Here is a 13,965-nt window from a genome sequence, read left to right as displayed (position 1 = left end):
GATTGCAGCGTTGTGGTTTTTCCTGTGACAGCAGCAGCGATGAAAATAACCCTAAAGAAAACACAGGCTGGAGGTAAAGTATCTGGACTCACACGCACCGGCTGGCTAGCTAGCCGAGGAGCTGATGTAGGCCAGCGAGAGCTTTATCCAAGTAACCATCTGACCCCGTTTTCTCCCTCATTTTGCAAATCGTGTCCCTTATCGTGCCCAAGAACTGCCTTTGAACCGGAAAACACACAAATACGAGGAGGAGCAGCGTGAGGAGGCAGAGAAGCTGAGCAGTGGAAAGATTTTTATAGCTCAGAAGGAAAGAAAAAATAGATTTCATGGGATGAATAAAGAGATGCAGCAGATGCACATGATGAATCAGCCTGTTTGAACGTTTTCTTTCCTCGTGTGTCCATCAGTCAAAAGCCAAACACCATGAAATGCAAAGTGACAATGAACATTTCACAAAGGAAACCGACCTGAACGCTCACTTCTGTTCTTCACGTTAAGTAAACACAGCACAGCTGCCGTTACGTGTCTCTGGATTTAAATCTGCCCTCATGAGATCTCAAAGAGAGTAAGAAAACCTTTTTGAAGAAGATGATGGAAGGACACCCTCTGCCCGGCCAATCAGTGACCTCCTGTTGACCTCGATCTGCAGCCCCTCCTCAATGAAGAGCTGATGTGACAGAGGACGATGGCTTTGGCTCCTTCTCTCACGTTTAGCTGGAGAAGGATCTGAATAAGGAGCGTTTGTGGGTGCAAGACCCTGCTGCAGTGTTTTCTGACTGTGGGACTTGAACCCCAGAAGAGTATTAGTCATGTTTAATGCTCATAAGCTGCAAGAAGACATTTATCTATAGCTATGAAGTGTGTAACACCTTCATCCACCACTTGGAGGAAATGTACTGACCTTTGCGTCGAGGACATCCTGCAACAACAACGTCCTGCTGATTACTGTTTCTGGAGAATGTGTACGGAGAGAGATGAAACAGACATCAGCAGCTCACTGAGGCAGGCCTGTGAGCAGCTCCATGCCAGAAAGGTGTTTAACAGGGATAATAACTGTGTTTAATGTCTAAAACGGTAGAAAACATCCTGGCGGGGCTCGTGTTTGAAATGTAACTGCTCCTTTAGTTATTCTTTCCCGTTTGAGCGTGAAAGCATCAAAGAATTCTCAGGAACTAGAGACCAAGACGGATATTATGTTTGATTATTTCATCGCATCGTCTCGTCGACACCAGACAGAAGACGGTTTTCTGATGTGACGGCAGAATAAATACCAGCTGACATCAATCAAACCATGGTTCAATAACACCATCAATTAATCTGAGAGACTGAACGACAACATCAGCTTCAGCTGCGAATGCCTCAAAATGACACGTTCATGTTCTAGTCGCAGCGCCCTCCAGTGGAGGACTTGTTCCAAACGAAATGTGTCTCCTCCTGTCGTTACGCTGTGAGACAAAAGTGTTCATCAACAGAGCAATAAAAAAAAGTCCAGCAGATTTCTGTTTACTGACATCTTTGAAGAGACGTGCTCACCCTTTCATGCTGGACAGTCTGCAGAGTGAAGACTGGAGAGTTATTATGAAGCTGTTGGCAGCAGCTTCCATCTGTATGCTGAAGCACTTTGACGCTGAAGCTGCGGTAGAAGCTGCAGCCATGCGGGAACCAGTGAGTCTGCTTCATTGTTGCGTCAGTTATATAATGCACAGCCATGACTGCTGAGCTGAGCTGAGCTGAGCTGAGCTGGGTTGGGTTGCGTCCCCTCTTTGGTTCCCATGCACCCTCCCATCAGCTGACCGGTCGCTGACCTGCGCAGTCGGTGGCACTGGAGTGAACTTTGGTTCAAAACGTCGCAGAGTTCACAGTGACTGAGCGTCCATCAGATAACGACCTTGGCAGAGCTACGGGGCCCTGCAGCGGACATAATTAGGCCAGGCTGTTTGTGTCCCATTAATTTTCTGCCACATAGCTTCACCCCATTCTCTGCCTGTCAAAGAAGGCGGTCAGGTGGAGGGTGGAAATGCCTGGTGACCTCAGCGGTGACCTCAGCGGTGACCCCGACGGTGACCTCACTGTCACTTTGTCTGTAATGAGGTCAGGACATGAAGGTGTATTGTTAGCAGTTCGCCATAAATACTCACTTCCAGTCCTGCTGTTATTGTTCCAACAGCACAACTGACAGCGTTTTTTAAGTATAGTGATGGAATGACCCGTCCTGCTCTGCCTCTGATTGGTTCAGCCTGGTCGTAACCAATCATCATCCTCATGCCTAAATCTAACCAACTCAACCAATGAAAGCAATGAGTACTAGCCAATCAGAAGCAGAGAAGGGCGGGTCAATCCATTGCCATCCGTCCAAAAAGCTGCATAAAGTTTGTGGAAGTGTCCACGAGGTTACACTTCAGTTTGTAGAAACCTGATTCCAGGTCAGCGAAACCAAACTGACCTGAAACAAAGGTGAAATAATTAGTGACATTAATCCATGAGATTAACATGAGATCATGGGACCAATTACAGTAACACAGAGGATGTCAATAAGAGAAAAGTCACTGGAAACAGAACTTACAATACTTCAAACCAGCAGATGAAAAAAGGAATAAGTGAATTATTTTCTAAATTCTGTCGGCGGTTTCGTTTGCCTCTCCATCACAAATGGCTCTAACAATCATCTCACTAATCAGTTTGATCAGTTTCGGTTCACATCACTCACTACGCGGCTGAGATGGTGTTTGTTTGTGGTGCAGGGTGTAACCGCACAGTGACGTCAGCATCACTGCAGTGAGTCCCAAAGCCCAGTCACAGAGGGCAACGGCTGGAGGGGGGGTGAGCTGATTAATGAGGGGTTTTTACAGGTCTTTATTATGATGGAGGTGGGAGCCCACTCATTCTGGAGTTCACTCTGTCTCACTCTGAAGATCTTGAGCTGAAAGTGTTTTCTGGGCTGTTTTGATGTGTCGAGATTACTGCAAATGTGAATGAGGTGGGATGGACATGGGGTTGCTGCTGATGAGTCTGGGCGTCCTGGAGGTCGGTTGCGCCTGAAGTTGATGCGTTTTGGATGAAGTGAGCTGCAGATGATTGTCTGTGCACCAGGTAACTGTTTGATTAACCCATTGTTTATTGGAGATTAGAGCTGCCATGGTTGTGTATAGAAAGACTAGCAAAGGAGAGAGCAGGCAGCTCTGAGGCACTGCAGCTGATATTACAGATGCTGATGCAGATGTTTTCCTTTTGGACTCGCTCTTCCCAGATGTAAACTGGATGTGCTTCATCAACCCTTTAATGGAACTGGGTCCAGTTGTCAGGGAGCTTTTGATCAGCCCAGATGAATGAAGCTGTTACTTTTTACAGTGGGAATGACTGAGTATGACTCTGAAGAAGCTGCACAAAGAACAAGAAGAATAAGAAAATGTTGCACAACCCCACGGGAACGGGAAGATGTCACAGATTCATGAAACAAGGCCTGTTTTTGTTGAACATCTTCTAATTCGCTCTTTACATCAACTGTACAGCAGCTACATCCGATACACTCAGTGAATGCATGAACAAATATATACAGACTCCTTAAAGCGGAGAAAGTGCTATCTCCTTCCACAAATCCATCCGATTTCACAGCGCGTCTATTAGGCTTCAAGACCAGCAGTCCAAAAATGAGACCAACAATAACGACAATAATAATAATAATAATGTTATTCTCAATAAATGCTGCTCTAAACAATGAAAGATCTCTATGTTCTAGCAGTGAAACAAGGTTTGATGGACAGTCCTTTGACTTACAGGTTAGTGTCTCCATTCATAATTACAGCAAATGTTACAGATCGTGTAAAAGCTCAATAGAAATTCTGCATCTGCATTTTAAATACAGCTTATTCATAATGCTACTTCATTTGATACACACATAATAGCACTGGTAAGGATATATATTACATTCATATTTAAAACAGAACAGTTTCAATGTGTTTTGACCTTGATGTTTGGGTCGTTGTGGGATAATCACGTAAAAATCAAGTGCAAGTTCCGTCAGTGAGAGTTTTTGCAGCGGAGACGAAGCTCGAGACCAAAGAGACGTGAGTCTGTCCTGTGTCCAGCGTGGACCTTGACAGAGTTCTCCATTGCAGAGGTTTTCATTGAACTGTCAAATTTTTTACATTGAATGAACTTTTATCTTTTCGTGCCTCCACAGGAACATTTCTACGGAGCTGGCAGACGTCCACTGCGTCACAGGCAGATCAGAGAGGCAAACCCGAAGGACTGAAGAACCAAAGAGCACAGACTGCTTTAAGAGTCTGTAAATCATGTTGATTCTGCACGTCGGAGGTGAGGTCCCTGCGTCCCTGCGTCCCTGCATCCCTGCGTCCCTGTGTCCCTGCGTCCCGCTGTCCCAGGACAGTTAGATTTAGTGAGTTTCTATAAAGGCTGAATCTTAAAAGTTCCATAATGAGCACAGTGAAGCTACTGAGAGGTACAAAAGATAACGGCGCTGCAGCTCAGTGGACGTTATCATCTTGTCTAAATGTATCACAACAGAACGGTCCAAACCACTGCTGGTTTTGTGTTGCATGTTTATTCCTGGACTTGGAGCTTTGTCAGAGCCATGAAAACAGAGCTAAGACGGCTTCTCAGAGGCTTTTTGGAGAGACGTGCTCTCCTGCTCTGTACAGTAGTAGTAGTGTTGGAGGTCTTGCTGTGTGCAGGTTAAACCTCTTCTCCTGCTGAAGGTGAGCCAAGAAATGCAGAGTAGAGCTCAGTCCCACTGATGCACAGTCTGTCCTCACATTTCAATAAGTTGAAATGCATTTACAGACTACGGGGAGGCGGCGAAATCTGAATGTGCTGAGGGCGAGAAGGTTTTATTGTACCTAAACCAACCTAACCTACTGAAGCGTGCATGCAGTCCATCCAGGGCGCTCCTCCGCAGGGCAACCCAGACCTCCTGCTTGGAAATAAGTCCTACTTTCTGCACTGCACCTCGACACATTAATAACTTACAAATGCATGTGAGGAATAGTAAAAGCTGGGAAACATTAAAAAGACAGCAGGTGAGCATATCAGGTGTTTAGAAATGGACTTGTGCTACAGCAGGATGTGGTTTCTGAGGATTGGCCCAAACCTCTGCAGAGATGATGAAGTGCTCCAAACCAGCAAACCCCGTCTTCACGTCCGTGGACATGAAAGGGGGTCTGAGCTGCACCGCCAGGCCCAGGTGGGTGTAGTCTCCCCTCTTGGTCTTAAAGAGTTCTTCCAGAATTAGAGTGAGGGTTAAATTGAGTTTTTTTGGAGTCTGTCAGCACCTAAAGCGGGTGGTTGTAGGTGAAATGCACGTGCAGCCCGTTCACCGGGTGCACGATTGGCACGGTCTGCATCTTGGGAAAGTTCTCTGTGGCCAGAGTCCATTTGCAAGTCCCGATCAGCTCCACAGCCAGAGTCTTTAGGATGATCTGAGCCAGCTCTTTTCCTACGCAGCTCCGCACGCCGCCGCCAAACGGCACGTAGCTGAACCGAGACGACCGGCTCTCCTCCCGGTCTGGGCCAAACCGGTCTGGGTCAAACAGCTCTGGGCTCTGGAAGACTGCTGCGGTCTCATGGGTGTCCCGGATGCTGTACATTACACTCCAGCCTTTGGGGATCTGGTAGCCCTGTGAAATGACGGCAGAAATCAATATATGAAGACATTATTTTTATTATTTCATTTTATTTTTATGAATGTGACAGGACTGAAATGTGCAGAATTCAGGATTTGGAGATTTGAGTAGTAGAATTTTTTACAAGCCAGATGAAGAATATTCTTATAGTTAACGTTTAAGTTAAAAAGACAATTTTTACTACTTCTTTATACCCTAATCCCAGTTATTTCTGCAGATTTGGGATTTCCTTGTTCAGGCTTTAGGCAGACTTCAACCAACAGGCATAATCGTGTCAATAGTCCAGTTGTAGAGTTTTATACCTGAGAAAGAGGTGCATAAATGGCATCATGTGCATTACAATGGTATGATGGGAATTCCTCTGCAATCACTTTAAACTTCAATTGTCCTTGTGCAGAAAATGCTGCAAATTGGGGGCAGACTGAAGGCAGGGAAAGGGTATTTAGGGACGAGGCTGAGGCCATGACAGGGCAGTGTCTCAGCAAAGGCCATGCAACTCAGTATGAGAACCTTTTTGGCCGTTAGAGCACAGCCAGGCGTGCTACGTGACAAATGAACCAAAACAGAACGAACTGTTCAGTTTTCCTTCTGCATGAAGACTCAATGCACCAGTCTACGAAGACTCATTTTCACTGGGAATAAACCAGTTCTCAACTCACATGTCCCATTACTAATGATTATCAGGCTTTTTTTTTGTTGGTTTCTTTGTAGATAAAAGAGCTTGGTCTGTACCAGCTCTATATGGAAAGTGTCCTGAGACAACTTCGGTTGTGATTTGGCGCTATACAAATAAAATTGAATTGAATTGAATTGAATTTTTGTTCTCCACAAGCAGGACCTTTTCGGTTATAATCAGACCGATGGTACAACCTGAATGTTGATACCAAACGGCTTTGGATGCAGCTTAGATTTAAATTCCTTTGAGGGAATAAAATATATTTCGTCCTATGGAAAAAGACAAAGACAGCCTGTCCAAACAGAAGATGAGGTTTATATTCCTACCAGAGACTTGAACTTACGTCTAATTCAAATGTCTGTAGGGCTGTGCGGTAACCTCCAGAGACCGGCGGCAGGAAACGGAGCACCTCCTTGACGACGCAGTCGACGTAGCGGAGTTGGCTCAGCTTGTCCAGGGTCAGATATGGAACATGAGACCTGGACTGTGGAAAACCTGCACTGTGATTCTGACAGCCTCCGTTCAGCAGGCAGCTCGTCTCCGTGTCGGCAGCATCCTCCTCTTTCTCCGCGGAGTCACCAGACGGGCTCTGACCGCTGTGGGATTCGTAGCCGAGCCCCTCGGCCTCCAGCTCCAGTCTCGCCCTCTCCACCACCACTGGATGGCGAAGGAGCTCCAGGACCAGCGATGTGGAGGCGCTGGCTGTGGTGGAGTGAGCGGCGAAGATCAACTCCACAGCTGTTTCCTGCAAGGAGAGAATGTTAATCTTGATTTAGGTTGTGTGCCTGCAGCTGAATGTGGTGTAGTCTGACCCCGCAGGGATGAGGTCTGAGTCTGAGTCGTACTCTTCATCACTCCGGTACCTTGAGCTCCTGGATGCTGAGCTGATGGCCGTGCTCCTTGGAGCTGGACAGCATGTAGTCGAAGGCATCGTGATAGTCCTCCTCCGCCTGCTGCCGCTCCATCTTTTCCTCAATGATTTTCTCCATGTTGGTGTGCAAGATTTCTCTGGCTTTTATCCCCTAGACAGAAAACCAAACGTCACCATTAGTTCATCGTTAAAGTAACGGCTGATAAAGTCCCTCATACCAAATCACTCAAAAGGTCGATTGCTTGCTTTCCCAAACGACATATGCTCGTCCTCACATTGTTAATGTTGAGAAACAGCCACACTTTGCTTTCGTTAAGGTACCAAAACTAATTTTTAAAGTTTAGGGAAACTCCATTGTTTGATTTAAAATAGGTACATTTGCTGCGTAACCTAAATTACGGACGTTATGTAAGTTAAAATAAGTCATTGTTAACTTTCGGTGTCATTCGAGACATGAACAGCAGTCTCTTGAGTAAAAGTCCTTAGTTTGTTTAAACCATCCATCTGCCCCACCTCCTCCATACACAGCCTTTCTTGCTCTTTATACTACATCACGACTTCCTCCTTTGCTCCTGTCATATTCATTACAGCCAGTAGAGGTCGCCACCTAACAGTACATGTAAATATGAGTCCTAATCACCTGCAAAGTCAACCTGTACAGTTGTTTGAACCTGATGCTTGAGTGTCACTCAGAACCTTTATAGACCATTATTTTGAAGGAACACACAGCTTCATATGATTGTGACACTGACTGTTGCATGTCGAAGTTGACCCAGTAATGCTGGACACTCCAGACGTCGGTGGGCAGATAGAAGCTGTCTGCAGATCGTCTAAAGAAGAATGAACTCAGCAGGTTTCCTCACGCTCTCTCACCTTTCGCAGCCCACTGAGCGGAGCGTCTATGGGGAGCGAGAAGAGGTTGTTCATCAGCTGCTCGAAGATTTTGGCCAGGTAAGCGACCCGCTCCTCCTCCAGCTGCAGACCCAGCAGGACCCTGACGGCGATATGGAATGTCAGGGACCTGGCGGCGCTGTAAACGTCAACGGCGCCCGGCTCCGAGCACCACTTGGCGATTTCAGACTTGACGACGTCCTGCAGCCGGGGCAGGTAGGACTCCAGCGCCCCCCGGCTAAACACTTTAGCCAGGATCTTGAAAGGGTTAAGGAAACAAAGAGAGAGGAGTCATAAAAAGTTATAACCTTGTACACAACAGTCAACACCTTTCAGTAAATGCTCACTAAAGAGGACGACAGGGTGGGGTGGGTTTGGACAGGAGAGAGGTATGAAGGCAAAATGTAGAAGATGTAGGAGATAAGACAGGACAGGGTGCAGAGGACAGAGGAGGACAGAACCAATGGGATTGGATAAATGGAAGTAATTCAGCATTTGATTCTTTTAATGATGACCTCAATTTCCTCAAAACGTACATAAAGTTTGGTTACAAATATCCCTACTTTGTGTCTAAGAGGTCAGCTTTGGTTTCATATTTAGGGCACAAAAGAGAAGAGTGTAATTCTCTTATAAAGAAAGTGTGCAAACCTGCCTCGTTTGTGCCCAGCAGTGATATATTTGCATAGACATGTGACAACGCCATGAAGACGAAGCCAGACAAACGTCACTGAACTGTGAACAACACCAAAGCGGCTGAATTCATCTAAAGGTGCTCTGAATTTGTCTGCTAACATCAGCTTCTCTGTCTCCTGTCAGAGCCTTTAAGTGCTCCTCTGTGGACGTAATCAATTGGACTTCTGCTAAAATAAATGAAGATCAGCTCTGAAATAAATCTCCCCTACACTATCATTTCTTACTTTTCTCTTCCTCTTGTGCAGGTCTCCGATGGAGTTGACCAGGGTGTTGGGTCCTAGGATGATGCGGGTGCTCTGGGGCCACTGGGTGCACACCAGCGTGTGCTCGCCCAGGAGGATCTTGCGGATGTTTTCTGCGCCGGTCACACGAATGACCGGCTTCCCGAGCAGGTGGGTCTTGAATACGTTGCCATGGCGCTCTCTGCGCGAGATGTGGAAGTTGGAACCCTGTCGAAGAAATATTTATAGGATGATTGAAGTTTGGGCCAACGTTTAAAGAGCATGTGCAGCATTCACTTCATCATTCAAAGGTCCACCCTCTGCTTTTGGGCCAGTTTGTTTGCTGGTTTGCAGTTAACAGCATTCAGTGACATTTCTTGAAAAGGTCGAAAAAAGGGATTAGTTTTCTTTAATTTTTTTTGGTGCAAATCCTGCATTTCCTCACATTTTCTGGGTGTCGCAGGGGGCAGGATTTCCTCAATTTTCATAGGAAATACTTCTTAAATGATGAGAAATCTATTATGTCACGACTGTCGCGGTTAATTGATGCTTTGTTGATATGTGCGGGTGTCCACATACTTTTGGCCATCAGGGCTTTTTATTGTCCTTCATCTGTTCTTCCCCCTCTGTTCAGTATAAATGTATTTTGGACAATTCTACCAAATTCAAAGTGGAAATTTTGGGGCACAGAATTAAAAAGACGCTGAATAATCAGAGAAAAGAGGGAAAACAGCAGCCACGCACATCACGTGTGCACGAGCGAGGCGCCCTGACTGACGGCCGGTGCGGAGCGGATGGATAGCTGGACGGGCAGAGAGATGAAGGGATGAGAGAGTGCATTCCTCACTGCTGAAGAGACAGACAGACGGAGAGGGAGGGAGAGAGAGGTGGAAGAAATGAACAGAAAACGTCTGTTTTTGCTCCGCAAGAAGGAATTACGCACCGAGCATCAAGTCCGCACATGTCGCATTAACAGCAGAACTCAGCCTGCACAAGAATCTGCGGAGCTTTTCAAAGCTTCCCGCGCGCTTCCTGATCCATCATCAATAACCTGATTATCAAAACACCCTGCAGCCATCAGGTGTTTATCTCCTGCAAACTGCAGCAGCATCTGATAGAAATCCACAAGTGATGAACATAAGGAGAACTGCGCACGCGCCCGCGCAGGAGCCTAACCTGTATTTTGGAACGCTTGTAAAATAAAATCGAAAACTACAGCAGCCCAGACGTGTCAACTTCTCACCTGGAACAGCCAGTGGAAAGTCTCTCCGACCAGCGGCCAGCCCATGGAGCCCTTCGGCAGCGGCAGGCTGCTCTCTTTGTCCCGGGTCAGACTCCAGCGGAGGCTCCACAGCTGCCGGGTCAGCGCCAGCAGCAAGACCGCGGACAGGACAGAGGTGAGCGCGGTGGCCAGGGCCGACAGCACCCCGAACTGGGTCAGGGGTAACATCTCCTCTCAGCTGGTCCGCTTCCCAGCATCCACCTGTGCCTGTGCGTAAAGGCGCTTTTGTCCGGTTCAAAACTCTGACGGTGCGTAAATCTCCTCCGTCCAGTTTCACCTCCTCCTCCTCCTCCTTGTTCTTCTTCTCCCCCGTAAACTCTGTCCAAATAAAAACAAAGCAGCGTTAGCTCAGCCTGGGTGGGTTCACCCTCAGCTCCACCAGAAAAAGCAGAGAAGGAGGGAAAGAGTGAATTAAACTCTCTCTGAACTCATCTCTGACGGCAACCAATGGCTGAGAGCCGCTAAGCTGTTATTACAGCTAGTTAGAGGATAATAATAACAGTAATCACACAGAGCGGACCCCAGCCCCCCGATCCATTCACAAATATGCACTGGGTTAATATGTGGTCACTTCTGGAAAGATTTCATGGTTCTCTTATTCTCACGAGCCAAATCAGAGAAAGTCGTCAGTGTTTTGATGAAAACAGGCAGACGCGCCTCCAAAGGAAATCAAGCAGTCATCAGACCGGATGGATGCGCCTGCACGGGCTCATATTTGACTCTGGATGAACTACATGAGAAACATGTTTCTCTCCTGTGAGGAAACTCCCCTTCATTCCGCTGCCGCTGCTCCTCGAGGAGTAGCTGTCAACTATTCCAAATAGTTTTACAGGTTTACATGCGCCGGCTTGTCTATTAGGTTATGCGCCTTTATAGGTACAGTTCAGGGGGCTCAGCCACCCCCCGGGCGGCCCGAGGTTTATAGAGCAATGGCAATAAATCAGCTTTTAGAAAAGCAGAAGAAGAGAGGGGGATTTGAATACAGTAGGCTACAGTGTGGAGCGGATTAACAGGCCGGGGAAATAAACAGAGGTGAGATGTGAGGAAGCGACTTGGGGACGAACAGGATGAAAGCAACAAAAGCTGAAGAAACCAGTAACTCACTCATTTCCCCAGTAAGATCTAAACGCGACGCTTCGTCCGTAACGAGAGTCAAACAGCGGACTTACCTCCAAGCAGCTTCCGTCCGCTGAGAAAACTCCGTGCGCGTAAAGCAAAGTTTCTTTCTCCTCTGCCAAAGCGGTGACTATCCCTCCACAGTGAGCGGGCTGCGGGGGGTTTTATAGAAAAGGCTGCACGGCATGATCCACCTTCAAGGATGACGTTGGTCTGAATATGTTAAAGAGGCTCGTTCATTCACCGCGCGGACCGGAGAGAGGATTAAAAAAAGGAAAAAGTCTGGAGATCAGAGCGGAGACGCGGCGGTGCGCTCAGAGACAGAGAGACTGAGCGAGCGCAGGAGTGTGTGTGTGTGTGTGTGTGTGTGTGTGTGTGTGTGTGTGTGTGTGTGTGTGTGTGTGTGTGTGTGTGTGTGTGTGTGTGGAGTAGAGAGAGAGGATCGGATGGCAGCGGATGGGGGAAACTCGCAGGTAGCCAATCAGCCTGCAGCCGTTCACAGTTCGGCGCAGGTTTGAGACCCAGTTCAGAGTTTTCAGGTCAGTTCGTCGCATCCCGGCTGTCTGCAGCTGCTCTGAGGCTCAGGAGGAGGCGGCGGAAGAAGAAAAAACAGCCCGAATTCAGAACAGGAACTTTAGTTTCTCCATTTATTCCTGAATCTAATCAGACTTTGTGGACTGCAGGTCGTTTTGAAAATATGCTGCTTTCGGTATGACTGTAGTTTATTTTACAGTAGCTGTGGATGAATTGAACCAACGTTTTTTTTATTATTGAATAAGTTAAAGAGGATTTAAAAACAGAGGAGGAAAAGGCAGATGCTGGTTGAGACCGACTGAACAACTGAGAGCAGCCGAAACAAAACGCACGGCACGTTGATCCGGTAGGAAGAGGCGGTGAGGGTACAAAGAAGGTTACAAAGCAGTTTGAGGTGATTTTGTCTTTAATTGAAAGCTTCTTCGGACTTCAGCTGCTCATTTATGTCCCTGAAAATCTATTTTAAGGCCTAATCACCTGAGCGGGATATCATACCGACACTGAGGCCTGGATTTCAGGCTTTAGCCACAGCCCAGTCTGTGCGTAATGCTTTTTAATGTTTTTATTTCAAACAGTTTGGTCTCTTTTCGGTGTAGATTACGTCTGTGGTCTGACTTCAGCGCACCATAAACCTCCTAGGAAAAAAATGAAGTGCTCTGAGAGCAGAAAACCTCTGATCCGTCACCTTCACATTTGTGGAGCGATGAAGAGGAGGTTTGGTGTCCTGAACGCCGGCGGTGGACGGGTGGAGGATGAGTCATGGATTTGGCTCTCTGTCAGATTCAGCACATCACAAACAAAAGCGTCAATTAGCACTTTTTGAGTTCGACACTTTCAGTCTGTTCTGTGGTTTTTTCGGCTGAGATTTGGCCTTCGGAGCGGCTTTGAGCGGCAGCTGTTCGCTCATTTTCTCGTGTGATCGGCGTTGATGGAGGGTCTGTTGGGTGACTGTGGCTCCTGAGCTGTGAGCGCGCAGACACGCTGCTGAACTGAAAACACTCTGATCCTGCAGCTTTCTGCGCAGTCCTGCTCGCTTCTTGAATTAAAACCTTCGCATTGATTCACAGCAGGTGTGATGAAGGCTCGACGTGAATTCACTGCATGTCAGAAAATTGCGTTTAAAAACATTTCAGGTGTGGAAAAAGATCTCAAGGCCCTGATTCACTAACAAACGGCTGGAAATTAAAAGACAGAATCCAACATGTTTTCTGTTATTTCTTACCATTTCTGTAAAATAAGACGAGACAGCGAGAACATGATGTGTTATTGTCGTGTTTCTTCTTCGTGCTTCGTAATTAAAACGTCCCGTGTGATCCGCACAGAGCTGTAAATCTCCAGCTGACACTCAGTCAGTAGCTGTGAACTGTGGGAATCCCCAAATCCACAAACACGCACGAGGATGGATGTTAGAAAACTGAAGCTTCCTCTCAGCAGGCTTCATCACAGAGAGGCTCTGGAGGAGGAAACGAGGAAGATGAGAGCAAATTATCATTATGTTTTAGGAGCATGCAGAAATAATGTTTTTTTAATTAGCTGTAGTTCAGCTGCATGCAGGGAGCAGGAAATTAATTAGGATTTAATGTCGATCTTAATTCATTAAATTTGGCCAAACGTGAGCCCTGACTGTTATTTCGTTGTGTTAAGGAGGACCTGCAGTTTGTTAGCTGAACCAAAGCTGGTTTAAAAGGTTCCAGAGAGACACGATCAGCAGTGATGGGAAGTGAAGTACATTTACTCAATTACTGCAGTTAAGAACTTCTATTTTATTCTACTTTATACTTCTACTCATTTCAGGGGCAAATGTTGTACTTTCACTGCACCTCATTTATTTGATACCTGATGATACTTTGCAGATTTAAAATAAATAAATACATGAAATACACAAATAATTCTGATTAATTATTATTGATAAAGATCAAACTTTATTGATCCTTTGGTGAAATTAAAAGCTGTCTGGCAGCATATAAAACAGCACTGAATGCATTCATGTATTTATTATTGTATTTCAATAATATAAAATATATTATTTTCAGCTTTTAGTG

At 46.4% G+C, this 13,965-nt stretch overlaps 1 protein-coding gene across 1 annotated transcript; it reads right to left on the bottom strand.

Moving 5' to 3' along the window:
- Positions 1-4,709: 4,709 nt before the first annotated feature.
- Positions 4,710-10,441, bottom strand: cyp26c1 (cytochrome P450, family 26, subfamily C, polypeptide 1). The gene is made up of 6 exons (XM_070977603.1): positions 10,235-10,441; positions 8,995-9,219; positions 8,060-8,335; positions 7,179-7,337; positions 6,659-7,060; positions 4,710-5,633 (listed from the first exon to the last, which is right to left on the bottom strand). The coding sequence occupies exons 1-6, from the start codon at positions 10,439-10,441 to the stop codon at positions 5,289-5,291; spliced, it is 1,614 nt and encodes a 537-aa protein (XP_070833704.1). The 3' UTR covers positions 4,710-5,288.
- Positions 10,442-13,965: the final 3,524 nt, after the last annotated feature.

This window comes from Chaetodon trifascialis, chromosome 13 (assembly GCF_039877785.1).
Source record: "Chaetodon trifascialis isolate fChaTrf1 chromosome 13, fChaTrf1.hap1, whole genome shotgun sequence".
NCBI classification, from domain to species: domain Eukaryota; kingdom Metazoa; phylum Chordata; class Actinopteri; order Chaetodontiformes; family Chaetodontidae; genus Chaetodon; species Chaetodon trifascialis.
Note: the sequence above shows the minus strand (reverse complement) of the source record. Positions and strands in the feature narration are given on the sequence as shown.